Below are 27357 nucleotides of genomic sequence, written 5' to 3' on the forward strand. Positions count from 1 at the left end.
GCTGCTTTTCGTGGTACCAGGACAGATGAAGAGGAGTAATTAAAAAACCCAGTTCTGACACTGCTTACGGCCCAAAGGCATTGAGCTGCTTGGAATTCCTATGACCGATTTCCAACCTGGTGCACACCCGGTCCCTGGGCTATTAACTTTAAGCATCTTAAGATGCATTTAATTCCAGGTACATCAAGCACTTAATTTGCACTAATACATGACAGTGCGTAGGGAAAAGCCTGCAGCACGAGAGAGCTGTGCTGCTCATGGGGAATAACCGAGCAGCTTAAAGCCTGCGGGTCGAAAAGAAAGCCTGTTGGCATTAACACTTAGGAAGTATTCATTTCGGATCTGTAAGTTGTGTATTTAAAACGTAAATCCGTGTTACGCAGTGAAAAGATGAAAGGCGAATGGGTGGAAACGGGGAGGTTTGCGAAGCAGCAGCCGGTGCGGGGGGCAGCGGGTCGTGCCGGGGTGTGGGACACGGGCAGGGCAGCGCAGAGAAAGGGGGGGGGGGAAGAGGAAAAAAAGAAGAATAAATAAATAAATAACCGCGGCAGCAGGAAATCTGAGGTATGCGGTTTCCAGAGGTTGGCCTCCCTCCGGTGCGAGAGGAAGTGCGAGCCGAGCGCCGAGGCGGGCGCAGCGGGGCCGGGCCCGCGGGCAGGTGGGGGTGCGGGGGCGGCGCGGAGCGGAGCCGGGGGGAGGGCCGGGCGAGGCGGGGCGGGCGCGGAGCCGCGGGGCCGCCGGGGAAGTTCGGCGGAGCGAGGCCGGGCCGCCGCCGGGCATGGTGAGTGCGGGGGCGGCTCCGCGGCCGTGGGAAGCGGCCGCCCCGCGCGGGGGGAGGGGGCGGCCCAGGGAAAGTTGTCCTCCGTCTGCTCCGCGGGGAGCGCGGCTGCGGGCCGTGCCCGGGGGGCGGCGCGGCCCGGGGCTGCGTGCGGGGCCGGGAACCGCGGGGAGCGCGGGCCTCCCCCCCTCCCCTCCGGCACCCGGAGCGCCGGCAGCCCCCTGAGGTGCGGAACGCCCGGGCCGTCACCCTCGGCCGGAGGGAATCCCCGGCGCTCGGCGGTGCGGCTCTGCCGCGGGAGAAGCGGACGGGAATGGGGAGCGGAGCAGCCGAGCGGAGTTCGGGCGGGGGGACGCGCGGGTGAGGCACCCCGCGCCGTGCGGACCGCGGGGTTGTGGTCCGTCGGTGTGCCGAGCGCCCCGGCTGTTCGCTCAGCCCGGAGCCGGGCTTCCCCCGCAGCCCTGCGCGTGCCGAGCGCCGCTGCTCCGTGCGCCGGAGCGGGGGGAGGCTAAGAGGATTCCCACGGCATTAGCGGTTCGTTGGGACCGGTCAGCTTTGCCTCGTCACATGCTTATAATTTTAGAACGCGTGTCTTAATTGCAGCGAACGCTGGTGTGCACGCCGCCCTGCCGCACGCTGCTTGCGGCGTTGGCTCTGGCAGCTCTGTGGTTTGGGTTTTTAATTCGCTGCAGCGTGTGTGCGTTTGTGCAGCCGCGGATTTCGGTGCGAGCCGGGGGGTGTTTTGCAGGGAGCAGATGTTGGAACTGCAGCATATGCTGGGGAGGCTCTCCTGCAGGATGTTTGTATTGCAGTGCGTTCAGGCTGACATCCCGAATCCCCAGGTATTCGGATTGGCTCAAATGACTTCTGTGTGTCTTTAGCATCTGTATCGGAGTCTGAAATACTCTGAGTGCTGAGGCCTCTCTCCTCCCCCTCGGTAATTACCTGGCTGTCCTCAAACAAATCATCGCTGCCTCATGCTATCCCTGAAATCAAACACCAGCAGGCTGTGCTCTCTTCTGCCGAGCTCCCCGAGCACTGCCGTGCCTTCTGCTGGAATATCACTGCTGGGTGAATATGGAAGATCTGTGCGTGCTGCGATTTGCGTTATTGTAAATAGGGTAATTGAATTACAGCCTCTCAGCCGCGGCTTGTTCCTCCGGTGCTACCAGCGGTCAGCTGGAGGTGCTGGGCAGGGCCAGCTGAGTGCTTGCTTGGGTCTGACATTTCCACCAGCTCTACCATTGGATAAGAAAGCTGCTGCTTTTAACGTAAATTGCCAAGGGAGTCTCTGAAAGCAAGACGACGTTAGATGCTAACCTAAAAAATACAGGTAAAATACTGTGTAACTGAGTTAACGAATTTCACTTCTGTTACGTGAATTCCTCTGTCAGAAGAGAAGCTATATTCTGAGCTTAGAGAAGCTATATTCTGAGGTTAGCTATGGGTGCGTAACAGTAAGGGAATTTTTTGCCTTTTATAGCTGTCGGGACTGGCTCAGAGCCTCCACTTGCTAGGCAGAGGAGGGAAGTGTTCTATGGTGCTGCTGTGGTGGGGGGAGAAGAGGTGATGAAATGAGTTACCTGTCAGCTCCTAATAACTTCATTTGAAGGGCTTAATTGGCGAGGATGAAATTTGCCAACTCACGTAGAGCTTCAGTGGGTAGAGAGGAGGCTTCGTTCCCCAAGACCTGATGCCCTTTTACCACCTCCGATATCTCTTACTGATTCCTAATCACTCACATAGAGTATTTTTAACCACTTGTTTCCAATAAGATGCTTCCCATCTTCAGCTTCAGCTCACAAACAATCTGAAATCCAAGATGTGTGCTTCTGTCATCTCTGTGTCGGTATGAAACCTCAGGCAGAGCTGTGAACTAAGTCAGGTAATGCAAACATGTGTCTATGGAACTGACGTTTAAAAAACAGGAATAGGGAACTCTACTCAGATCTTAAGGGATTTTGATTAGAGATTAAAAAGCTTTTTAACTGGCTTCTGCTGTCATTTTACCTCTGTTGGATCATGTAAGAAGTTTAAATGTTTGTTCGGTTCAGCTCTCTGTTCCTTTTGTTCTTAACACGGATGAGAGGTGCAGATGTTTCTGTGTGCTCCTGGGCTGTGTGGACATACCAGGACACCACTCAGTGTTGGAAACATGCCATTCCTGTTGCTTTCCAGCAAGCATTTTAGAGACAGATGGCTAATAACGAACAACTGAGTGCAGTTACTGGTATGTAAAGCATCTGATATATTTTCTCATTGATAGCACTTGTTTATTTTCATGTACTAAAAATATTGATAAGTCTTCGTTACATTCCACTTTACAGTTCTCTTATACTTCTGTAAATCATTTCACAGCCTTTTCAGTGGAATTTATTGACTTTCTGTAATCTCAGCTTAGCCCTGCGTAAGCTACAAAACCCCCACCTGCTGCTCAGAAGCTACTAAACATGAGTTCGTGATCATAACTAACAAAGATTTGATGTGACCTTGGTAGAACCAAGGCAGAGGTAGTCATTGCAGCTGCATATGAGCGTGTCACCTCTCAACAACATCATGGCTTGTTCTCAACCAAGTTGCAGTACGTGCCATACAGGGGGTCTCTTCAGCTTTGTGTTGCATCATTTCAGTGTTCTTCAGAGGTGGAAATAACGTTTCTTTTCATGTTCACCGGGTCGGTTGTGAGAAGCTGTGCCCAACAGGTTACTGAGGAGAAACGTGCTCCTTTTAAAGGTCCTCATGTGGTCCCCCAAAGTTAGGTGACTTGGCTGCACGATCTGACATAAGGGAACTCACCTATCTGAACAGTGCAGACCTTTTGACTCCTGTTCCTTCAGGCTCAGAGATTTCCTAGAGCAGAATACATTCCTGCCATGTGTTTGTGTGGTTTGGTGCTAAAAAAAAAAAAGGATGTACCTGGAGTGCTTGTGTTTTCCTCTGCAGCTAACCTGAGACCCTCCAGCTTCTGACAGACTGCTGGGTCTAACTTGTATTTGTAAAACATACAGGTGGATGATGGTATTTTTTCTAGGTATGGTATGAATGTGTTGGGAGTATGTTTCAAAGGCTCAGATTTTGGTGCTTCTTATCTTGCTGTTTTAGTGTGGCATTACACAGAAGAGAGTCTAAAAGCTGAGAGACGCTTGCTGTAAGTGCAGGGATTGTGGATGTCAGCTGTGGGGCAGGAGCTGAGCGTTCTGTTTGTTCCCAAGGAAAGGTTGTGAGAATGAGGATCTACCAAAACATTCACATCTTTATGCCAACCAAAGGTGAAGGGCTTCTTGACTCTCTGAGAACTTTGAAATGCTCAAAATCCATCAAGTCTTGTACATGGGGGCTACCTCGCTATTAAAACAGTTGTCTCCTATGTTTTGGGTGCTGGGTAACCCGTCACAGTTATATCTACAGTTTGGATGTGTAGTTGAAGAGGTGACATCCTGTACAAGGAGACTCTCAGTGCAGTGTTTCAGCAGGAAGGGGCTCTGAACAACTCATAATTCTACATTAACAATGTGCTGAGTCTCAATGATTGGCATAGCTCTTCTTATTATGAAACTCGTTGTTGTTGTTTTGCTTGTAGCATCTTATATAATGACCTTAATGTTAGAAGTGAACCAGTCTAAGCAGCATGAAGAAAGGTACCTGTAAGAAAGGAAGATAAGATTCAGCATTTTTCCTTTGCTGCACACATCTGCCCACCTTGACAATTAGCTGATGTTCTTGTGACAAATCTGCTGTCTTTTGCTTGTAGCAGCTGCTTTGCTCCTGGTGGATTTGGAGATTCCTCAGATGGTATCACTGAACATCTGGCCAGTGTTTAACTTTCTTTTCCATGTGAGCATTGCCTGGTTGTTACTCTCAGAGCAGCAGAAAGGCCACCTTTTGGAGGCAGAGACATTTGAGATTTGGCTCTCGAATTTAACTCTTCTGTCCCTGGATTATATTACTGGGCATTCCTAATACTGATTTCTAACATCTTCTGTCTCTAATCTTTCTTCTTACCTAGACTTGGTTATGCTATACTGTTCTTGCATTCATTTAAGGCAGGAGTGTTGTTGGGATAATGTTAGTAATGTAATGTAATGTTGTCAGGATTGCAATAGTCTCACAATCCTTGCCCATCTCTTGGCTTGGAACTGGGGAATTGCCAGCTTCTCCCAGCCTTGTGTTAGTCCCAGTTCTCTTTCTGGTTCTGTAGCACCTCCCCTGGGGATAAGAATGGATGGGGACTTGAGCTCAGCATGCCAGTAATGTCAGTCAGAACCACATGTAGATGTTCCACTTGAGGTCTGTTTCCCCCTAACATTTGTTATCTTTTATGACTCACTCATCCAGGCTTGCTTTCCACATAGGGGAGAGTTGCTTCCAGAGTGTAGCTCATCTTGTCCCAGGGCAGAGCCTGTGGCTCCAGTGAGCCACCCTCCAAATGCCCTTTTCTCTGCAAAGGCTTTCTAGATAAAATCACGAAATGTCTATGTCATGGACATCTGAAATTGAATAAATCCCATGTGCTGTTGAAAAATGAGGGTTTTGTAATGTCTGCAGGGGATTAAAGCAGGAGCTGCACCAAGCTTTGTTTCATTAGGTACCACTTGCATCTGGTACCAGGCAGTCTTGTTGTAGCAGATATGCAAGAAAGACCTAAGCAGAAAAATGCTTTTAAAACAACAGATTGCCTGTTAGGCAAAGCCAGAACCCCTGTCACTGCTGAAATGTGCTCTGCTAACCATTTATTCTAGTGCTAAAGAAATCGTAATATTCCTGTGTCTGGCCCCTGAAAATGCCTAAAGAAATGCAAAATCCCAGTGAAGAGCTTTCTTATCAAGGGTGTCATATCCTTTCATGAAGTTTCTGCATCTTTTTCACTCTTTTGCTAATTAGAAGATCTACAAACATTCTTTGCATTTCAATGCTTTATGTCCTCCAGGAGAAAGAATTCCAGGGTGGCCGTACACCTTCCTTGGTGTTTTCTTTTGGAGGGATGTGCCTCACTAGGGCTGTGGATGGATTCTGCTCTTGTGCATCATGTTGGCAAACCTCTTATGTCCTTTGAGAACCCCACAGATGCAGTGAGAAGCCTTTCTACTGGTAATTTCAGCCCTTGGCTAGCCCTTGCCTCTGTTATTCCTAAATTATAGCTGATAGAAGGAAGCAGCTTCTAGAGCAAAGCTGAATAAAAGACAGAAAATGCACATCACTAATTTATACAGGAGTATTCTATTAATACGTAGTGTTCCTGTTGGAGAAACTGCCCTGCTGTCTGGAGAGGAACCTTTCTTACTGTAGGCAGCAGAAGGAAACAAAACAGTCACTCTTGTCTTTAAATCCACCTTTGCTTCAGCACCTGAGATGCGCAGAGGAGGGAAATGCTGACGGGGAGGATCTGAGGGTGTTTCTTGGAGTGCTTTGGGGAAAAGTACTCCGCTGGTGCTGACAGCATTGACCTGGAGAAGCAGTGCAGGAAGCAGACTTCGTTATTAGAGGATGATGCGTGGTGCATAACCTGGCTTTCAAGAGGGTGATGCCTGTCTGAGTTGCGCTGTTGCAGAGCTCTGAACCAATGCAGCTGTGTCTCTTCTTAAATGAGATGGCACCTTCAGAACAAGTTGTGTTGAGAGAGCAGGCTGTTGTGCCTCCTTGCTCTCTTATCTGTATTCCTTCCCATTGCAGCTATGGAGCAGAATGGATGCTTTCTTTTTGCATCTGTCGGTGTGCATCTGTCGACATCACTGTGCAATCAGATGGTATGCAGGAAACATTGCACTGAAATCTCCTCAAGCTTCCTGAACAAGCAAACTAAAACCTCGAGATTCTGCCTGGCAGAGGCCCAAATGCAGTGCTTTGCAGAGGCTATCAGTACCCTCACTGCTGTTGGACAGATTCCACCTGAGCTTGTAACTCAGCACCTTAACGAAGCACTTTGGTTTTAGGTAATTGCTTACTCAGCAAGGAAGTGACTCCCTTCCCCTGCCTCTCAGATGGTCACGTCCCCGACTCATGCTCACACATTGAGTGTGCTTTTGTAGGGTTACACCAATTCACAGTGAAAACTCCAAGAATTAGATTTTGTGGAGAGAAATGAGGGGTGAAAATGGTCCATTGCATTATTTTTTTTTATCAACATATGGCAATTGGAGCATGTGGAGCATTTTTCCTTTGTCACTGTTTCATGCTGCTAAATTCATGCTGCAGGATCCCACAGTTCTTCCAGAAAGCACACATGGTGAGAGTGCTGATGTGCTATCGACGAGGAACTGTCAGAGCAGAGCAGTATTACATCTTAAAAGGAAGTTGCTGTAGTTTTAACTTATTTCTCATACTTTTTCTAGACTGTTAAAATGTCATTTATTGGTTATTATACTGTTTGTTATATTCTGTTGCTGTACAGTGTGAACAAGACTAAACCAGCCAAGAGGAGTGCTCCCTAAATGCTCCTTGGAAGTGTGTAGGACCTCAGCTTAGCCCTACAGGTTGCTCACTGAAGGCAGGAGCTCCTTTTTTCTCTTGATGATGCAGTTCCCTTCAGCTAATAATAATATTATGAATGTAAATGCTTTGGTTTCTTAGTATCTTTTTCTCACCTGCGTTCCTATTCACAGACGTGGAATTGTTCTGCTCCATTCTGCATAGCAATGAAGAAAGAGAAAAATAATGAATTGTCTGTACAAAGTAGGGAAAACTCAGATCGGCTGACAAAGCAAAATAATAAGCAAGATGGGAGCATGCTAAGATGGGGTGAGGGAAAGTTGGTGTAGTAATTTGCTAAACGAGGTGGGGAGGAGCTTTAAAGGTTGCACTCAGCTAGCAGGAAGTCGTGAGTTGCAGAGCAAACACATAAGCTGAGCAGTAAATAGAGCAATGCTTGCAGGGAGGAGCAGGAATGTTCCTCACTGAGGGGCTGTACTGTGCTTTCTTAGCTGCAAAGAGCCACGTTTAGAGTTCTGCGTGTTGAAACCATTCATTTTGAACCGTCTTCCTTTCCTTTTCAGGTCCTCAGTGCAAGGTCTGATGTTGACCTAGATAGCAGGGAAGAGATGTCACAGGAAAGCTCGTAGTACTCCACTGTGATGTGTTTAACCCTGGAGTAAAGTACATTTATCAAAATATATATATATATTTAGGGAAGTATGAGCTTCCCAGGGCTTTTGCAGTTGTGCTTAATCCACCTTCAGATTTCAGAATGCTGTGTAGGTTTTTTATGAGTTGGTGGTTTCTCTGGATCACTTTACTAGTTGGTTTGCTAGTTTTGTCATATTTTATAATGATCATTAAAAGATAGGGATTAGATTTGCTTTTAGTAAGATGCCTTTTCTTGATAGGAGGTTACTCAGACTGACAAGGTTTGGTCAGAGAAGTGTTTGGTTTTGCTTTGATCACCTACAGGCAGCAGCAGTGGGACTGAGATGGCAGTACGTGGTGCAGCTTGCACTTCTGGGGGCCTTGTAATAAATTGGGAATTCAGTCCAAAGCAATGGGAGATGTTTCTGTGCAGCAGTACTTACCTAATAATAATTACCTAATAAGTACTTACTTATTTGCTTGTTTCATGTGAATTTGATCATCTAAAGTATGGCAACTGTTGCTTCATTTCCCTGGGAGAAATCGTGCAGCACTGAGAGTAAAGTTTGACCTCTGCTTAGAAAATGGCTCACTCTGAAACATGGCAGTCCTCTGCAGGGATGTTTGGGCTTTGCTGAGAACTGTCAGCGTTTCCTCTGCGGAGAGGCATTCCTAAACCCCAGGGAATCCCCTCCCTTCAAGTTCTGAAGCGAGCAGTGTGGAGGAATAATGAGCACTTCCTTCCTTGCTATTTTCAGTGGCTGAACTAGAAAGTACTGCTCTTGCTCTGGCTCCTGCTTACAGAGCTCTGCACAGCCTGCTTCTCTTCTTACCCTCCTCGAGTCCGGAGTCCCTGTACGTGTGGAAGTTGTGCAGTAAGTTCCGAGCAGAACCAAATCAGATCAGTGTCGTGGGTAATGTCGTATGTTGAGTTCAGCATTCAGCTTCACACTTAACGTCAAGTCCAATATTAAGTTGTTTCAGAATTTTCACTTAGGAAAAATCCCAGATTTATTGTTCCTAGCAGCATGTATTGGGTTTACTTCTCCCACCCCTCGGGAGCTTGTTTAGCCAGGGAGGCATGGAAAGCAGCTTGCTCTTTTGGATCTTGAGAAGCGTTCTGGAGTTGTTGGAAGCGTCTCTCGCTCCTTCCTCCAGTTCCATGTAAACAACCTTGCTGGCTGTTGCAGAAGAGAGGAGAACCTTTCAGCTGCAGAGCGGTGTCCAGCAGCAGGAGCTGCACTGCAGAGCGCTGTGCTGCATGCAAGGGCCAGCCAGCGGCTAGGGCTGGAGAGGCTCCGTCAGGTGGCCTGTGTGGTGACAGCCAGCAGTGAATGCCTTGAGAGGAGCTGAAGATGTTTGTCAGAAGGGTCTGTGCTCCTGCCAGTGTGTGCTTTCAAGGGACGTACTTTGCTAGCAAATCTGAATTTTCAAATGATAGTATGAAAGCTTTAGTGAAGCTGAATAACTTTTTCCAGTCTCCTCCCCTGCTATTCCGTTTCAAGCTTTGCATTTCTGAAGCTTTGCTTTAAAAGCTGTTCGGCCTTTTTTAAAGGAGAAGTTTCAGTATTTCGTCTCAATTCAGAACTCTTCTTCCTGAAGGGTTCTCATGCTTGGCAAGGAAAAATATACGCCTGACGGAATTAGTTAAACCTTGGTAAGGGTTGGGATGGGACCATTTCTTTCTCCTCTGGCTCCAGCTGCAGCCTTGAAAAGGATTCAGCATTGCTCACAGAGTGGCATCTGAAAAACTCACTTCAGCACAATTGTTCTGCATATTGCTTAATAAAATCGCAGTGGGTGGAATGGAGGTTGTTGAGACTCCCAGCAGCAGGCTTCCTTCTGCTTTTGGCTCCAGGCTGTGCATGAGGTGGGCAGGTGTGGAACAGGACAGCAATCTTCTGCCGTGCTCTTCTGCATTTGTAAAGCTGCAAGGCAACCCGGGACAAGTCAGCATCTTTCCTTTTAAAATCAGGCTTTCTGTTGTAATGTCAGAATCAACGTAAAATGTGAGTTGTAGTTAAAACTCCTTTGATGTGCCAAGTGTTGGGGAAAGGCAGAAGAGCAGCGTTGCCCAAGCAGGTAGTTTTGTTTCTCTCTAGCAGATGAACGTTGCCAGGTTAAGTTGGTTAACATTTTATGCACAGTTGGTCCTTCCTGCAAGTTTTTGTTGGATTAAATCTGTTGTTTCAGAGCGTTTTCTCCTCATCTTCTCCCTCACATTTTCCATTTAAAGAAAAGGAAGGATGGGTGGATATTTCCAAATTAATGATCTTTGGTACGTGGGGATTGTATACACACAGAACATATGGGTGAGCTCTGCGGAATTAATTTCATCTGATCTAAGATATGATATTCTGAAACTTAGTCCAAGGGACCTGCCTCGCTCAAATAAAGGATGAGATAATGCTGAAAAAGACCAGGAACCTACACGTTGGCTGTCTTCCATTCCTGCAGTGTGCATCTAAGTTGACCATAAATTGTTTTGTATAGTTAAATTGGCTGAGTGGGTTGTTGCAATATGGTGCCATTATGATGCCTTCGGTTGTTTTAGGGTTTGGCAGAAACCCAGCCTACATATGTGCAGACAAGCAAAAATATCTGCGCTAGAATGTGTGTGTTCATCTGTAGCCTGAAAGCAAAATCACTGTGTAGTTCTGGGGAGGAAAAAGGCTCTCTATTTAAAGTTTGTGCTGCTTTGTGGAGCTGTTTCTTATGAGGTCTCTTCCTAGGTGAGCGCTCCTGAGCTATGTGAGCAGGTAATGCCTTTGCAGCTGCAATGGGGGGTACTGTGGATGTTGGCTGTTGGGGTGGGAGGTGACAGTTGTGCCTTTGGGGTCCATCGTGGTGAGGGTTTGGGTACTTTATGGAATACAGAGTTGCAAAAAAGCTTTAAAGAGAGCTTCAGGGAACAAAGAGGAAATATGGGTGTCTGATCACTGGGGAGCAAGAGTAAGGAAAGTTGGCAGAACAGTCTGTGCACTAAATCTAGCTGAAGTCACTGCGTCCTATTTAAAAACACTGATATTTGTGTGTGTTTTGTTTTTTGTGGTGTTCCCCAACTTCCCATACGTGGGAACTGCAGATTCTCTGAAAACACACAGGGGCTCTGCAGACAGACGTACATATCTGCTGCTTTTGTGTTCAGATGCTGCTTGTGATTGCAGCATTCATTTGATTTGCTTTCAGATTGCATTGAGGCCTGAAGAGTTTTGCTCACACTGAAAGTAAAGCTAAAAATATCAAAGCAAGACCTCTAAGCAAGAATAAAAGAGTAAATATTTGTATATCCTGCTCTCTGCACGGGTTTGGAAAGCAGAAGTCATTTTGGGTCCAGTACTCTTATCAATGAGACTGTTTGTTCCTGCGTGGCCACAGAGTGGTACAAAAGACCTCAGAGGGTTTTCATCGTGAAGAGCTGCAGCAGGAGAAGTGAGGGAAGGGTTTGCACAGCAGTATTTTTGTGAATGGTCCCAATATGAGCTATGTGCATAGTGATACTTGAATTCCATTCTAAAAATATGGTTGCTAGTTGTTGACAGCATCTTTATTAAACACTGGGGGAAAGAAAAATCACCTTAGACTTTATAAGACATTGCAAAATCTGAGCTGACTAACCATCATTAAATTGCATTTTCTACCCATCTCCAGCCTTGCCCTCCAAACGTTCCCTCATCCTAGAAATGGAATTAGAATTTGAATCTGCTTCTGGAAAGTAGATACAGCTGAGGAATCTGGTTCTTCATATGGGACTGGTTAGATCTCCAGTGAGCACTGCTGGCATCAGGGCAGCAACTCAGCTCCCAGTGCCTTTAGTTATAGGTTGTCTGAAGATGCAGACTTGCTGTGGCTGGGCTAGCTGCATGTCTCAGGCCTGGAAAACTTTATTTTAAGTTACTTGTTTGTTTGTGGTTGTTGACCTTTGGCTTAAGGTAGGTATGTTTGCTAACATTTAAGAAAGATGCCCAATATAATGTAGGCTTTGTTTGCTTCTTTCTGGGGATCATTCAGAAACATATTTAGGTGTATGGAGGCTTCTGCAGGACTCCTCGTTTGCTATGACTGGTATTAACTGGTTCATTTAAGTCGACATCTGTGTGTTTGAAGGACTGTAGCATTGTCCTTTATTCCCTGACCCTCAATGAAAACCCATTAAGCTGAAGGACCAGCTGCATTTTTTAAGCTTTTTCTCCTTTTCAGCTGGATTCTTCCTCAGGGTTTCCCTCTTTTCTTCTCTCTGCAGGGAATCTGGCGCATCCCCGTGGATGAAATCGACCGCCCAGGCAGTTTTGCATCTCATATGAACCGCTCTATAGTGCTACTGCTCAATGTGCTGTCACAGCTGAAGGATTACAACACCCTGCTGAAAGTCTCATCTATGCTACAGAGGACCCCTGATCAGGGAAAGTACGATGCATTTATTTTAATCTGCTGCTGCCTGTGTTTTGTTCTTTGTATAACTATTTTATTTGAAGGCATTCTTATTTTAGGAAAAAGTCTATAGACAGACTTCCTTGGGAATATAGTGGGATGGTGATTAAATTTTCTCAGGATTATGATTCCAGAATAGAGTTTAGAGCTCCTCTTCATTTCCCTCGGAACTCAGAGCAGCCACGCAGCTGCCCTACCAGATATCCATAGGTCTGCTATCACATGAAGGGGTTCACTGGTGGAACAGAGCATTGCACCCCTCAGGGCCTCTTGTGTAAGAGCCGTGTCCACTGAGAGAGGTCACAGCACAGGCATCCTGCCTTCCTGTAATCCCTGACTGCCTGAACAATGGTGCTGCAGGCAGCTGATGCTATTTAAAAAGCTTATCCTATTCTGGGGTGAGCTAATTTTAATTGTATTAACCTTATTTAAGAGAAGAAAAAGCCATTTAACATGAACTATATACAGATATGCATCAATGGGAGACCAAAATAAACAGCTAAAGAAAACATTGAAGCAATTGTGGTAGTTCTGAGTTGTTTGCTGAGGGGAATATGTTGAAACTAATCTGGCAGATACTGAAGAAATTGAGCTGAATGATTGATGGCAGTAAGTTGAAAGCAGTAAAGGTTTCTTCACATGTTTTCAAGTGTGAGTGCATATGAATTTGCATAGATGATAGCTTGTCTGGGAATATGTCACCACGTGTTCAGCAAACTTGAAGCCAAAAATATTTGACTTTTAACATATCGGAAGAACTGGACCATAGAAGGCTTAAATTCTGTTCTAAGCGAGCCTGGAGTAGTACTAAAAATATTATGTTATTTATAAGTCTGGACTGAATTTAACAAACAAGTGATTTGATGTGTTGGACCAGCCAGTGCCAGCCATGATGAACTGCAGTCGTTGCAGGAACTTACAAATACAGATCTTCTGGGTGTGTCTGGTACATGCCTGCAGCACCCCAACCTTAGTGAACAAATAAATAGAACTAATGATAAGTTTGTATATATTTTGCCTGAAAGACAAAGCAAACATTACTTTTCAAAATGTTATAGCGTAAAGATAAAACGTTCATTAAAAATGCTGGCTTTCTGACCAAGTAATATTCTTCACGTTCATTTACTTGATTTGAGCCCTTTTATTAAAACCAGCCTGTTCTGAAATTTAAAAAAACAACCAATTTTCTGTCAAACTGAATTGGGCAGGGTGGTTAGCTGGAAATATTTTCCCTCAGAGGGGTCTAAAGCAGTGTAATACTGTGAAGTGGCCATGTTTTGGTAAATTAAATGAAGCCAAAGGGTGGGTATATTCTGTAGAGTATTGGGTTTTTATAATAGTGAATGGAAAAGAAGTGTTGACACACCAGTGTTTTAGCTTTAAAAGCCTACATTCAAAAGTAACCAATATGATGAATGAGGAAGGGTTTGCTCATGTCCTTTGTGCCACATGTGCAGGTTATCCAGAACATGAAAATCACCTTACAGTTCAAGATAGCTCTGTGTGGTTAATACTGTCTTTCAGGAAAGTTTTCAATAGAAAGCTTGTATTTCAGGGGCTCCAAAGGCCTGACAACAGAAAACTGTAATCCTGGTTGTCTGTTTTACTCTGGCTTTAGCATTTCTCCCCTTCCCTTTCCTCCACTTGTGGATAGCACTAAGCCCGTCTTTTCTTTGTCACGTCTTCCTCAGTGGTTTTGGGGATAGGACTGGAGAGGTGGAAGAAAACGTGGATGAAGTTTTACATTTCAATATGCTATATTCACATACAGTACATTTTGTTTGCGTTTCGTCTAGCACATTTAATACTGCTTTGAAATAAATCCTAGCTTTTGATGTTAACGTCCTACAGCTTTTGGGCGCTCAGCTTCATTTGTGTTATTTCACTGTGGCACAGGAAGTACCTACGTGATGCAGATCGCCAGGTTCTGGCCCAGCAAGCCTTTGTGCTGACAGTGAAAGTGCTGGAGGACACGCTGAACGATCTGACGCAGGTAAGGCAGCAGAGTGTTTGGTGGTTGTTGGATTCAGTTTGCTCATTCTTTAGATCTGCTGAGATTGAAGGGCCACATTGCTATCGCTTCTAATGCCTTTTGGTTATATGCAATTGCATACAAAACTTTCTTCTAGCACAGTTCTTTTTCTATTTTTGAAATTCAGTGTTAAATACAGAAGTTGGAAATGGGTTACAGTAAGTTTGATGTGACCATCCCTTAAATTCAGAGTAATACTAATTACACGGAATATAAGAACTGCAGCATTTTCAGGTGGAGTCTGTTGCAACTTCTTACGAAATGAAGTAAAATTCCTCTTGCAAAACAAAACCAGGCAACCAGATATTGCATGTGTGCCAATTTTTAAATGCTGGGCCTTGACAGCACCAAATCATTTAATTTTTAATTGTCATTTAGAGACTAATCAGCTTTCAGTTTAAAATAACTACAAGTTGAAATTATTTTTTGGTAAATACAGTCAAGGAAGAACTCATTCCTAAGGCTTTCCCAAGTTATCAGTGTCCAGGCTTAACTAACTAAGGAAAAAAAACCTCAAGGACACTGAATCTCTGTATAAAGTAGTTCATAAATGAATAGTTCATAAGCCAAGAAAGAAGGGATGATGTGCTGATGTTTTTTAGCTTCAGACCATTACCAAAGTAAAGGTACAAAATTCCAAATGTTACAGCTGTGTTTAGCATAATTTTTCATGTAATAGCAAGAAGAAAGTTATGCAAGAATGACCAAGGGGAAGGTTCTGAAATTACAAGTTGATCTCCATCTGCCAAAAGAAACAGGTTCATTTTTGATTGTCATACATTGGAAGTAAAATTTGTGCTACTCAAACCTTACATTTCATATGGTTGACCTGGGTGATCCTGTGGGTCTTTTCCAACCTTGGTGATTCTGTGATTCTGTCTTTTTGGATTCCGTAGCATGGGATGAAGTACTGGGGGGGGGAGGCAAAGATGGCTGCTTTGGTTCAACTTGTGCTGCTGATTTCTCTGTGGTGTTTTCACTGGTTAATATACTTGTGGCTTAGACTAATTAATACTCAGGAACCAACAAGAATGAAATTGGAGTAAATGTGTTTTCTTCAGCACATGCAGTAGTGTAAAGCTACTCATTGTCATTACTCAGCCATGTCGAAATGCTTTCTGAATTCAATAATAACAGAGAAGAATGATTTCTTTCGTTAAGGTTTCAGAAGATCAGAGTTCCAAGTCTTCTAACCTCGCTTCAGGAAGGATGACAACAGACGTTTCTAATAAAAGTAGTGCTGAAGAGGGCAAAGATGTCCTTCCCAAAAAAACAGTTTTGTCTGATGGAGTAGTACACAGTACTGAAAACGGAGTAAAAGAAGTGACTCAGGGACAGATCCCCAATGCTATGGACATATTGGAACATGAGGACAAAAACGCCAAGGAAATTAGAGAGCTCCCTAGGCCTGGTTCTGTTGAGCCTATGGATTTTGATGGATACTCCAATGACCCTGAAAAAATGGATTCTTTGTGTAAACGCAGTGAGCCGGACCGCCTTCAGTCTGGTAGGAACTCAAAAGAGAGAGCTCCAGAGAGCCGGACTGCAGAACTTTCTTTGGAAGAGCTAAGCATCAGCTCAAAGCAGCAACAGCAGGGAACTAAAGTTCAAGCAGTACCTACAGAAGAACCTGTCCAGAGATCAAGCAGGAAGAGGAAATTACTGGAAGATGTAGAGTCTGGGAAAACACTTCTGCTTGATGCCTATCGGGTGTGGCAGCAAGGTCAGAAAGTTATGGCCTACGACCTGGGTAAAATTGAGAAGATCATGTCTGAAACGTACATGCTGATTAAGCAGGTAGAGTGTTCTACTGTTAATTTGTACTTGTGACTTTGCAGACTATTACAGAGTAACAATAATCGCCAAACCAAGGCATATGAAATTAGCCCTGTATCTGTTCAGAGGTTGGAGAGATGAGTATCTCCTAAGGATCCCACTCTCTTGGCAGGAGTGCTGTTAAGGTGTGTGGGTGGAAAATATGCTGCTCTGTGTTCCGTAATTCAAGAGTCCAGTCCTAAATTACTGAAATCAGTTGAGAACTCTTAACACCAACTGTGTGGAGTTTGTTCATCCCAAATGTTAGTTTGAAGAGTTATGTAACTTCAAATGTATTATCCTGAATAACTTAAGATCGCTCTCTGCTGCAGAAGTGCATCTTCTCCCACTTACCCTACGCCCCACATCCTCATTTCGTTTGAATTTAATTGGACATATAGATGATCTAAGTAATTATGACTTCATTAATTGTGGTTCTCTATTCAGGTGGATGAAGAAGTAGCACTTGAGCAGGCAGTCAAGTTTTGCCAGGTGCATATGGGAGCATCAGCCCAGAAACAGGTAAGCTCTGTGAAGTCTGCTTACTTAAAACATGCTTTTATTAAATTGCCTGCAAAGGCAAGTGTGTGGTTGAGTATTTGCAGAAATAAGAAATATCTAATTTTTTTGTATTGTTGTTGTCTATAGATAATTGGGGCCACATTAGTGGAGGGAGCTCATCCTTTTTAGGTTCATTGCTGCTGTTTGTCGAGCTTGACAATGAGTCTGTGTGCCTAAGAGTTTTTAGGAAAACACCAAGTAATCTTCAAATTGAAGTATTTGTGGCACACTACAATTTTCTGAACAACAACATGATTTCTCAGAATTTCAGGATGGTAATTACTTCTCTCTGATCCCTTAAAGGCTGACAACCTCATCAGCTCTCCATTTGCTGACATTGCACTCTCCTCCTCAGATACCAAATATCTTTTCTCTCAGCTTGCACCAGTGAGAACTCTGATTTTTAACTCCTTAAGTTACTCGGTATATATTGGCTTATAGTTTCTGAATTTCCCAAGCAAACAACTGTTGAGCTTTAAAGGGGTGGTTATTATCAGTCCTTAATTGTAAATAAAACCAAGAAGAAATCTGAAAGGAATCACTGATGTCTTTAGAGGTGATTGATTTTGCATAATATTTAATCTTCCCAACATCTCCTGTAACTTCATCTCCCCATTGCATCTTCCCTAGTAGAAGTGTATGAGGAAAAGTACACACAGGGACTGATCTAGGGATGTGCACATGGTGCATCACAGCTTCCCAGGTAGCAGTTGCCGGCTTCTCCACTGCTTGGTTCTTCCCTCTTGCCTATGTGCTAATCTTCATTAAAATGGACAAAAGAAGTCTTGGAGAATTTCTGTCTGTGTTTGGAATTTGGCTGAGGCCTTTGTTCTGTAGAGTATAGCTGTCTCTGCTTTGCAAAAACATAACATTTTGAGGAGGTGTATCTCTGATGTTAGCAATTAAATACTGTCTTTATGTAAAATGGATCTGAATACCTAATTCACCTGTGCTTCAAAACAAATACATATCTCAAATTTTCAGATAATTCTTCAAGATTATGAAACAAATCGGGTATCCATCCCCAGCACACTGCCACTGTTCTTTAAATCTCTTCCTCCTAGCCTCAGATAATGTATATCTCCTGGTTCTTCCTTCAGTGTGTTAACGTACATGGCAAATGCATCTTCAGAACAAAAGCACAGTGGTGTTAGATGCTGGTTAATAGGAAGAGAAACTTGCAAGATGAACACTGTATATTGTATAGAGCTAGAAGCCTTCCTTATATTTTTTTCTATCTACTAAAGCTGTATAAAATTGAAGCTGTGGATCAGCTCCTGCCACAAGGTGTAGTCCAGGAAAACCTGCTATTTCTGTGTTTCCTGTGAAATACCTGAAACCTTTCAGAACTCTTTTTATTTCCATTTTATTTCAGTACATGTGCCTTCTGTTGGAGTCTAAACCTGGTATTTTCATGCACGTTTCTCTTGAATCTCTAGGTAATTTTTTCTTATCTCATTTTGCTGAATATTGTTCTACTGTTGATTATGGCCTTATTGAGGTGGGTAGAGGAGCTTCAGACCCTCGGAGCAGGCTCTGTTACACAGTATTTGTTCTGTACAGGATTACCTGCACACTAAATTTCTTCCTGAAATGGTGTGAATTTTTATTTGTCAGGAGATGTGCCAGCCCATTTCTTTCCCTGTACTGTGTCTGAGTCCTGAGCATCCATAAATGTTCCCAGTTGTTAGTACTGAGGTAAGAATTACCTAGCAGCGCATCCACTTAGCATGTGCATTTAGACAGTGCATCTCCTAGCAGAAAAACAGAAGAGAATGTAAGAGTAAAGGGAGCTTTTCTTCATTGAGATCTTCAAGGAACTAACGTTTGTCTCCAGTTTTTGCCCTTGAGGAGGCCAGGAGCATTTTTCTGTTGAACTGTAGAAATGAACAAAAATGTCAGGAGGGGTATTGCAATGGAAATCTTTCTTCATTTGCAGTCTGCTGTTTAGCAGGTGGTGGTTGTTGTTAATAAATACATCGTTTCTCAGACTATTAAGACTCCTTCAGTCTTAATTTGTTTTGGGGAAAAAATACAAGTCATCTTACTGTGATTTAAGACTTCAGAGTAAAAGGAATTTCCTAATAAGCTTCTTTAAATGCTTAATATAACTGTTTGCTTTTTGTATTTATTCACCTTTTCAAAAACTACTTAATAAAGTCTCACATCAGCCACATTTCTTGCTGGACCTTTGTAAAGGTTCTGGGTATGCTATGCCAGCTCTTCCAGCAAAGTCTACAGTTCCTCATGCGTGCAGCAAAATGTTAGAATGGTGAAAAACCTGCACACAGATAATCTTGAAATAGGTGTAATAGTGGAGCTCATATTTTACTGCACTGGAGGCTATGAGATCTCATGTTTAATCATTTGAAATAAAACGTACCTCTTAATGTGATGCACTATGAAGCTTGTAAGCATTCCCTTTTAGGAAGCAGTCCCAACTAATGAGATTATCACATACTGCAGTCTCGTTTTCATCTATTTCTAGCAGATCTCGTTAGCAGTGTGAGGCTGTCCTACTGTTTCTCGTATAACGCAGAATTAGTGTGGAGACACAGGAATAGCCACTCTTGTAGACATCTGTCTTCAACAGACTGGATCCTGTTTTATTTAAAATTGGCAAGTATTTGCCTGCTGTAAACAAATGATGTCATGCGTAAAGCTGCCATAAGCTAGAGAAGTGCTTTGCTATTGGAGAGTTTGAATGGGATTATAGGGCCTGTGGTTCTTCAGTCCCTTATCCCAGACCAAAAAATGAACACAAAGCCCACCTTGATCTATGTCTTCCTCTGCTGGTTTTTGTATTTTACACTTCCAGACAGTGTATGGTTTTTTTTTTTTGTGGAGGTTGTCACTTCCTATTGAATTCCAAGATGTTTGAATTATGACTTCTCAACTCTCTTCCAGACCAGTCGAAGTTTTTAACCTAAATATTTAGCAGCTCTGTTGAAATCTTTTTATATCCCTCTTCAGGCATAAGCAGGAAACAATACAGCAATCAGTAAACGGAATTTGACAAAGTGGGTTGTTATACTTCTGTGATGAGATCTTTTTAATAGCTTGGCTGTACTGTGACACTTCATTTCACAAACCCTCTGTGGTCTTCATGACTGAGGCAGTGTTAAGAGGCTCTAGCATCCTCTTCTCCAAAGTCAGCACAGTAGATGGGGATGTGGCTTGGAAAGGCTGACTCCCTGCTTTGAAGGAGGCAGAAGAAAGTGATGGTACAAGACCATCATTATGACACATGTAAGCTCCTGTGATCATTCTGTTGAAAAAAAGAAATCAACAAAGAAAGTAACATAGATATTCTGTCAGGAGGTGTTTTGTAGGGTAGCAGCATATTCTTCTCATCTTGAGGACAGAACATTCAGCTTCAAAACGGTGTCCTTTAACTATGAACAGCAGCAACATGCATAAAGCATTGCTGGACATCTTTCAGGATGCTTAACGGTGTGCTTGTGCTTAGGCAGTAATACCTTTAACAGAAAGGTGTACCTATATTGACCCAGTGCAGAGTAGGATAAAATGCTATAGCCTTGGGCTCTAGTGTGGTGAAGAACCTTTTCACTTAAACATCCGTGCAAGCCTAATGATACCCAACTCTTACTTCTAGGAGTAATTGATGTTTTCCCATAGGAAATACAATTTTGCTTTCCCAAGTCCTGCTGGTGGGCATTTTGTTCTGCATGGTGAAATTCAGTGACACGCTTCTGCTTGGGATGCACTTCCATGTCAGACAGCATTTTGTCAGACTGCCCCACTGCTGCCATCTGTGCTGGCACAGTCAGTCGTGTGGTCACACAGCACTGGGATGGAGAATAAGTATTCCTGACAGTCATTCTTCTTTTTGTTCTTTTCCGTTTAAGTTCACTGTGAGCAAGGTTTTTGATAGACACCTATCAACTGTATTGAAACTGCAATCCAGCAGCAGTCCCTGTGTCATTAGTGTTTAATTTACTGAGATGGTGTGATAAATTAATTTAGTTAATGGTCAAACAGCATTTTGAAGGATGCTTGTTCTTTCTCATAGAACTTTCTCAATCTGAGAACGTTCTTGAAAAGATTTGCAGAGATCCTAAAAGAGTTGGCTATCGCTCTGAGTTATGAGGTGTATTTTTAGTCTTGCCAAGTATGATTTTCCTATGGAATTAATGGTCCCTGAAAACTGAATACCTAGGAGGCCTTTTTGAGGAAAAAGAAAGATTGGGGCAGACTGGGTTGACCTTGACATAGCATCACACTTCAGTGTGTGGTCCTAAGGACCAGGAGGGGGCATGCTAGCAGAAAGCACTTAGGATGCTTCTAGGTAATTAGAGGATTTCTAACTTGCCTGAAGTTGACGATACTACATTCTTCATTTCATGTACTGTACTGATGTCTGTGGTGCTGTTTGAGACATGCCTGCATGGCAAAGTTACTGCAACAGAAGTTAGGGAAAGCTTCGTTGTGCACTGTGTGTTCTATTAGTGCAAATGGAGATATTTCAGTGTGAGAACACACCTGCCTTTTTCTCTGGACCTGGACTTCGAAAAGGTATTTTTTTCACTGCAAACTAAACATTGAGTGCCATAATACTGAAGTTAGAGCTTTCATCCATGTTAAAACTGTCCTGTCAGGTAGCTTGAAGGGGGCAGGTGAAACTTCCAGGCCACATGTTAGCATATGCTGTGTATCAACTAGTCCTGAGAAGTGGATTTATAGAAAACACTGCAGACATGGGCTTTGCACATAGGTCTAGACTCAACATCTAAAAATACAGTAGTGTTCAAAGGCAAAGTTCCAGAGTCCAACTAAGTCTCCAGTCCTGTGCTGTGACCCTTGAGAATAGGGAACTGTATGTAGAAATTCTTACTGATGGATAGCATTGTAGCTGCTGAAGATTTCTGTTGGCTCCTCACAATATTGTATATCATCTAAATGTCATGAGAAGGGACTATTTCAACATTGCTGAGTTATTTAAGAGTCACTGCTGCTCTTGCCAAAGCATCCCTGCTCTGGGACCAGCTCTATCCCTGAGGAGCGAGAGAAAGAAAAGCAATTTTTCATCCCCCCCCCTTTCCTACTCCAGCTGCCAAACTTGAGCTCTCCCTGTGCTGCTCTTACAGATGAGATCCTCCCTTTGGCCCACACCTTTGCTCACCTTTACAGTAGTACCACATCTGTGTCCACCTTCTCCCACCTACTGGTGCCAGGCTGTTTTCCCCTTGTTGCCCTTTCTAAACCTGCAGTTAGAACTCCTCAGCACTTTTTAACGCCAGACCTGATTAAACATGATGCTTCATAAGGAAGCTGCAGCTAGAATCAAAACAGGTAAACTTTCTTATAACGCAAAGGCACAATCAGGTTATGCAAATGAGATGTCTTCAGGCTCCTGGCAGGCTGCCAGCACGGTCTTTACTTCTGTAAAGTTTTGGTGCTTCTGTAATAGGAAAAGCAATGTTTAATGGGGAAGTGCTGCTGCTCCTGCCCACATCTAGTTTTGGAACAGGTAACAGAGGTTTTGGATCCCTCTTTCGCCAGTGCTGGCAGTGGGTCATCTTCATTTGTAGCCTAGCATTGAGGAATTGTAGGGAAATGTAGGAAATGGGCTTATGGAGCTTGGGGCTGGAACCACACATGGCCTGGAGAGCAAAGTGCTGGAATTGACTCTTGAGTGTCAGTATAGTGATGTTACAGTCTCTGTGCTGGACCTTACAGGGAATGTGACCTCTTATTTGGAACAGAAGAAAACTGACTACTGTGAGTAAAGCTGGAGGGCAGTTCTGTGGACTTTTCCCCTTGTGCTGTGGAATGCTGTCAGCATTGCAGTGATGGAGTCTTCTAGGCTTTTTTCTTCAGGGGGAGAACTTGGGAGTGACTTGTGTGAGCTGCCTCGAACGTCTGGAGCGTTTTCTTCTTGAATTCCTGCTTCAGGGAAAAAAAAACCAACCCACAGCAAGCTGTTCCCTCCAAGAAACAGCTAAAAGCTTTCTGTAAAATCATTCTGCTGGAAATGGAAGGAGATAAGTAAAATATTAAATAATTAGGAAATAATAATCTCTGGTTCTACCTCATGTGTTTCCCCCCTCTTTGTTCCACCCACATGCTGCTAATTTTCATCTTCCTGCACATCAAGACGTCAGAGGCTGCTTACAGAGAAAGTTGTTTTTCTTGAGTTGTCTGCATGCTTTATTAATGCCTCAAAGATGGGGAGGGAGGGGGAAGTAGGAGGTGGGGGTCGTGGGGACAGAAGGACGGTTTTTCTTATGGTCTCACCCCTCCCAAAGGGTGACCATTTGTTCCCTGTTGCATTTGCCAGTTGCCATGGCATCCCCCTCTCACTCTATCCCGGAGGTGTATTCTTGATATAATTAACAGCTCTCCTCCTTCTGTCTGCTGCAGAAAGCAATCATTAAGCGAACACGAAGGAAAAAGTCACTTTTTTATCTTTAAGTTTTTCATCATTTTCTCTCTTGGTCCATTTTGTGTATGAAAGCATTGCTGGAATGTTGATGCCTATGTAGGATGTTAAGTGTCAACAGAGGATTTTGTTAGGCTGGTGTGCAGTTAAATTAGATGTATATAACGTTCACTGTGTTCTGCATATAAAGATGTAATATTAGGAAATAGAAGGTTCTTCAGAGTCTGGATTACAGATAATGCATATTGCTGTTCTGATGTACTTTGGAGAAAACTTCCAGAGGAGATTAGCTTCAAATACTGCTATGGAGAGACTGAGAGGAAAAAGTATGAGAAGACATATAATTAAAGCACAGCACTGAACATATCTGGCTTGGCATTCAGGCTTCCCAGCGCACCTTTCTGTAATGTGGATGCTGACTTCAATCCCACCACGATCCCATACTTGAACATGAGGCCAATTTAAAAAGCACCACCACCAAACATTATTAACAGTTACAGCACCAGCATCTTCCGTTAGGAAACTTCTGTTGGGAAGACTGTCACTTTCCCATTCTATGGAACATTGGGTCATGGCTTTTTCCCAAAGCCACAGAGCAGTGAGCTGTTCCAGAAGCAGTATCTGTAAGGTGCCTGTAGGATTTATTTGTTTTTCAGAATGTGTTTTGAAAACAAAAAGGCAAAAATAAAACCTTGATCAGGTTGTCAGCTCACGTCTTTGCAGACAGTCTGTAAAGTACAATTTTCTCATAACTTACCTTAGTGCCCATTTCTTTTTCTTGGCTTTTGTTGTCTCATTACTGAAGTGCCTGCTGGGAAGTTACAGGGAGCTGGTTTTTTAAACTCATGTCTTTGAGGAAAAACATGTATTTTTACCACTACCTTTCCTAGAGCTGGCTGTCCTAACGCCCATTTTCCAATGTGATAAAGGTTTCCTCATAGGCTCCATGAAGCTGAATGGCCTCTTTGCAAGGAATATGCAGAAATGGTCAAGGTTTGAGCAAATACAGAGACTGATTTGCACTCTTGTATGTGTATAAATCATAACCCAAGCAAATACGCATGTTAAGTATTCATTTGAAATTTGATTTTATACAAACTTCACAATGAAGAACGTTTTCCTAGGTATTTGAAAGGACAGGAAATAAGATAGCAGGTATTTCTGGAAGCACTGGGCTGTTTTTCTCACAGCCAATGACACATTTGGATATTAATGTCTTAAATGTTTCTTCTGTCCGCTTTGACAGTACAGTAGTTGAGACAAAACCAGAACTATTTCAGTAACTCAACTTGTTTCCAAAAAAAAACCAAGGAGAAAGTCCAGTCCTGACCAGATGAACATGTAATTACAATGAAAGTTAGGAGGAAAGCAGATAAGTTTTCATCTTACTTCAGCTGTATACACTTGTTCTGTGAATAGCACCCTTGTGAGCATAAGATTCCTGGTGGTAACTAAAGCCAATTCATGATCAAGCTACTGTGTTTCAAAAGCAGCAGTGATAGTGGAGAAGCTCAGGGTGCTGAGGTTGATTGGAGGGATGAGAGAAGGAGATTTTTTGTGCTTTTAGCAATGCAAAGGAGAAACTGAGAAAAATACCCTCATGAAAAACCACATAAAACACTGGTAGAGGGTTGTCACTGCTGTGCTGTTCCTACTGTACTAAGCTTTATGGCGCCTTACTGCCAGTGTAGCAATAGATGAACGTAGATTGTTTGTGGCAAATCCAAGGCTTCCTGTAATGACGTTTTCTGGCTTTGTTTCTCAAATGCAGTGTTACAGGGTCTGGTGTTTTCCTGGGTGCAGTCACCTGCATGATGGTAAAAACGTGGCCCCAAAATTCTTGGTGAGCAGCATGGTTAGCAGTCCTGCCCTAACGTGGGTTTTGTGAGTAGCATCACTTACTGATCAGAGGTGCTAGAATTCTTACTCTTAGGTTAAAAGACTCTTTAATAGCTCATGTCCAGAAGGCTCCTTTTAAAGCCTTAAATACAAAAATGTATGGCTGCTACTCTTTAGTACAGGATGGTACTTTCTGACTGCGCAGAAGGAATCTCAGTCGTGGTTTTATTGAGACACAAACATCCTAGTTTTGACTTGACTTTATGTGCAATTAAAGTTTTACTGTCCTTATGAGGCAGGCTGATTTTCTATGGAAAAAGTCTCTGGAAAAAGAAACCCTGCAACTTCATCTGGATGAACCAATTAAAAATAGAATTTGTTTTTCGTTTTGCCCCTGATAGGACATCTGTACCTTGAGAGAAATAGGAATATGAATTCATTCAATCTCTGTATACCAGTAAGGGTTATTTCAGTCTCAACTTTTTTTCCTCGTGTCCCTGATCATCTACAAGTTACAGGAAGGCCATCCTCTCACCAGTGTTTGTTGGTGCCTCTGTTGCCTAGTGAGATGTGCTGTGGCAGCCACCAGCCTTCTGCTCAGCTGCCAGTTCCCAGTGGTGTTCCTCAGACTTGTTCTGTAGCATCTTCTCTAATCCCTTGATGGAATACTGAGCCTTCAGAGAGCTCAGGAATTATATCATCTCGGAGGGCATAGGAAAAAAGCTGGAGAGCAGGGTTTGCTGTGCAGAGGATCTTCAGAGGCTTGCATTGACAGGGACTGCAACAAAAGAGACAACAAAGAGAAATTCGGAGTCCTGCACCTGAGGCAGAGTGACCCCTGTGCAATGTCACTGACTGTAGCAGTTCTCCCAAAGAGACTTGGGCTCCTGGGGGACAAGAAGTTAAACCTGGGTCTGCAGCATGGCATTATTGCAATGAAGTTGAAGAGAGCTGGGTTGCTTCATCCTGGAGAGGAGAAGGCTCTTGGAGGGTGGGAGCTTGAATTGCCATCTACAGTAGAGAGAAGGGAGCTGAATGAGAGGCAGCGGTCACAAGTTGCAGCAAGACAACATTGGATAAGGTGATAGGAAAAAAATGTTCAGTGAGAGAGAGGGTGGCAAAGCACTGGAACAGAGACTCGGGGAGGCTATGGAACCTCCATCCCTGGAGATGCATGGGACTGGGCTGACGCGGGCCCTGAGTAACCTGAGCTGGGTCAGTGTTGCTCTGCTGGAAGTTGGAGCAGAGAACCTTTCAGAGAGCCCTTCCAGCCGGAATTACCCCGTGATGCCATGTTCTTTCTGTCAGTAATCATTTTCCTTCCGAGTACCGTCCCAGTCCTGCTGAGTTATTTTCCAAATAGCCTCTGATAATAGTTGTGCTGTGTTAGAGAAATGCCATTTGAGGTTCAGATATATTGCTAGCAAGCAACCGACTGGTAGTACCCTCATATATTTCTGCTGGGGAAAAACAGTGAATACAATACGAGCACAGAAATTACAGGTTCTATGTAATGTATTATGTGAATTAATGAAGTGCATGGGTGTGAGGGGTTTTCCCTCTAAATCACAGCTGAGAACATTTCCTCCAGTGATCTCACTTCTGGCATAAAGCTTCTGCAGTTTAATATCCCTCAGGTTTATGTAATCCCAGTTGTGCATCTTGAGACCTTTAGTTTTGGAACTGATGCTTTATCCATCAGGAACTTGCTGGTTTCAGAGGTAGAATCGACCTTATTGGATCCTGTGTGACAACTGGTTTGAATGTAGCTGAGTATTTAATTTGTGTGTGTGTGCACATTAGATCTTACAGATGTAATCATGTGCTATTTAGAGATTAATTAATCAACTTCAGGAATTTTAAAAATACATTCCACTGTTTATTTAAAAAAAAAAAAAGTGTATGCTTTCCAGCCTTGAACTCCAAGGCATGATTTTTCCATTTGATGTTTACTTTGTTCTCCCAGTTAAATTTTGCTTATTCTTTGGGCATTGTAATAAATCTTCAGTCATCCAAGACATTAGGGCTTAATGTGATTCCACATCTGACCACAGAATTCTTTATTTATATTCCAAACATGCTGTAATTACCATGGTTAAAATCATTCATGTTGGAGATATGAGAGGTAAAGGTATAAGGCAGAGAATAGGCAGCTGAGATTCCACTCAGCCGTATCTTTTATGGTACAATAAGTCTCCATTAAATGAAGACTGGAAAGAACATGAATTAAATACATCCAGTGGCCTCACAGGCAAGAATGCTTTATTTTATTACTCATAAAAATTATAGAGAAGATACTCATTCCATGGGTGCTTTTATTTCCTTCTGTGGTGAATTTATGTCACTCTTCAGTCTTCGTAACTAACAGCTTTGCATTGAATTCTTGGCTCTGGCTTTAGAGGAAGGTGTTGCTCTTGGAGCCATTGTTCTGAATAGGAC

General features: G+C 43.4%; 1 protein-coding gene across 5 annotated transcripts in view; it reads left to right on the forward strand.

Moving 5' to 3' along the window:
* The window catches only part of CABIN1 (calcineurin binding protein 1), a 94232-nt gene that overhangs the window by 51717 nt on the left and 15158 nt on the right, over positions 1–27357 (forward strand). For all 5 annotated transcript variants that reach the window (XM_004934335.5, XM_015275465.4, XM_004934336.5 and 2 more), the window contains exons 31-34: positions 12081–12244; positions 14165–14261; positions 15462–16097; positions 16563–16637. In XM_004934335.5, coding sequence (XP_004934392.2) covers positions 12081–12244; positions 14165–14261; positions 15462–16097; positions 16563–16637 — 972 coding nt within the window. The remainder of the gene's footprint in view (positions 1–12080; positions 12245–14164; positions 14262–15461; positions 16098–16562; positions 16638–27357) is intronic.

This window comes from Gallus gallus, chromosome 15, assembly GCF_016699485.2.
Source record: "Gallus gallus isolate bGalGal1 chromosome 15, bGalGal1.mat.broiler.GRCg7b, whole genome shotgun sequence".
Classification (NCBI taxonomy): Eukaryota; Metazoa; Chordata; class Aves; order Galliformes; family Phasianidae; genus Gallus; species Gallus gallus.